This window comes from Neofelis nebulosa, chromosome 1 (assembly GCF_028018385.1).
Source record: "Neofelis nebulosa isolate mNeoNeb1 chromosome 1, mNeoNeb1.pri, whole genome shotgun sequence".
NCBI classification, from domain to species: domain Eukaryota; kingdom Metazoa; phylum Chordata; class Mammalia; order Carnivora; family Felidae; genus Neofelis; species Neofelis nebulosa.
Window position 1 is genome coordinate 51,320,858 of NC_080782.1, and position 1,029 is coordinate 51,321,886.

The following is a 1,029-nucleotide window of genomic DNA, read 5'->3' on the forward strand; positions in this document are numbered from 1 at the left end:
CTGGGAGAAAGGACTGTACTTTCTTCCTTCCTTCCTTCCTCCCTTCTTCCTCCTTCCCTCCCTCCCATCCTTCCTTCAAACAACAAATTATGTTGAATGCTTACTATGGGCCAGACACTGCACTAACTGTTGGGAAGAAAAGCAGACAAGATCCTTGCCTCATGGAGCTCACAGACTAGTGAGGGCACAGAGGCTCACCTGCCTATAACTCAAGAACCTGGCTTAGCCTGGGAGTCAGGCCTGGGAGATAAGGGAAGACCTGAGCTGATTTGAATGAGGAGAAGAGGCTAACCAGATGAGTTTCCAGCAGTGATAGCCTCCCCACAAGAACATGTCCCTCTCAGAGGGCCTCCTTCACCTATCTCCAGAAGAGGAGAAGAGGAAACACAAGAAGAAGCGCCTGGTGCAGAGCCCCAACTCCTACTCCATGGATGGGAAGTGCCCAGGACGCTACAATATCACCACCATCTTTAGCCAGGCACAAGCACTAGTTTTGTGTGTTGGCTGCTCCATTTTCCTTGGCCAGCCTACAGGAGGAAAAGCAAGGCTCACAGAAGGATGCTCCTTCAGACGGAAGCAGCACTAAAAGCACCTTGACTCAAGATGAGTGGGAAACTATCCCAATAAACACATTTTGGATTTAAAAAAAAAAGAGAGAGAGAGACAGAGAAGCTAGCCAGATGAAGTGGGGAGGTGGAAAGGAATATTTGTTCCATGTCCATGCAGAAGAGTTAGCTTATAAGAGTTGGTTATGGTAAGCAGGAGGCTGTCAGACGAGGGAGCAGAGTCAGTGCGTCTGGAATCTAGAGGGTTGGGCACAGGAGAGTGGGAGATGAAGCTAGAGATATAGGTAAGGGCCAGACCCCAAATAGCAATGAGTACAATCAAGTGTTTAGGTGCTGACAAAGGTGCATGCAATTGAGATACTCAGTTGTTGATCGAGTTAATGCACAGGCAAGGGAATATATAGATGACTAGTCTAGAAACTTAGCATCTAATAGAGGAGATAGGATGTCAGATAGACAGGTT

General features: G+C 47.6%; 1 protein-coding gene across 1 annotated transcript; it reads left to right on the forward strand.

Moving 5' to 3' along the window:
• Positions 1 to 331: 331 nt before the first annotated feature.
• LOC131510154 (small ribosomal subunit protein eS27-like) lies at positions 332 to 646 on the forward strand. Its single transcript, XM_058726940.1, has one exon. The coding sequence runs from the start codon at positions 332 to 334 to the stop codon at positions 584 to 586; it is 255 nt and encodes an 84-aa protein (XP_058582923.1). The 3' UTR covers positions 587 to 646.
• The last annotated feature ends 383 nt before the right edge of the window (positions 647 to 1,029 follow it).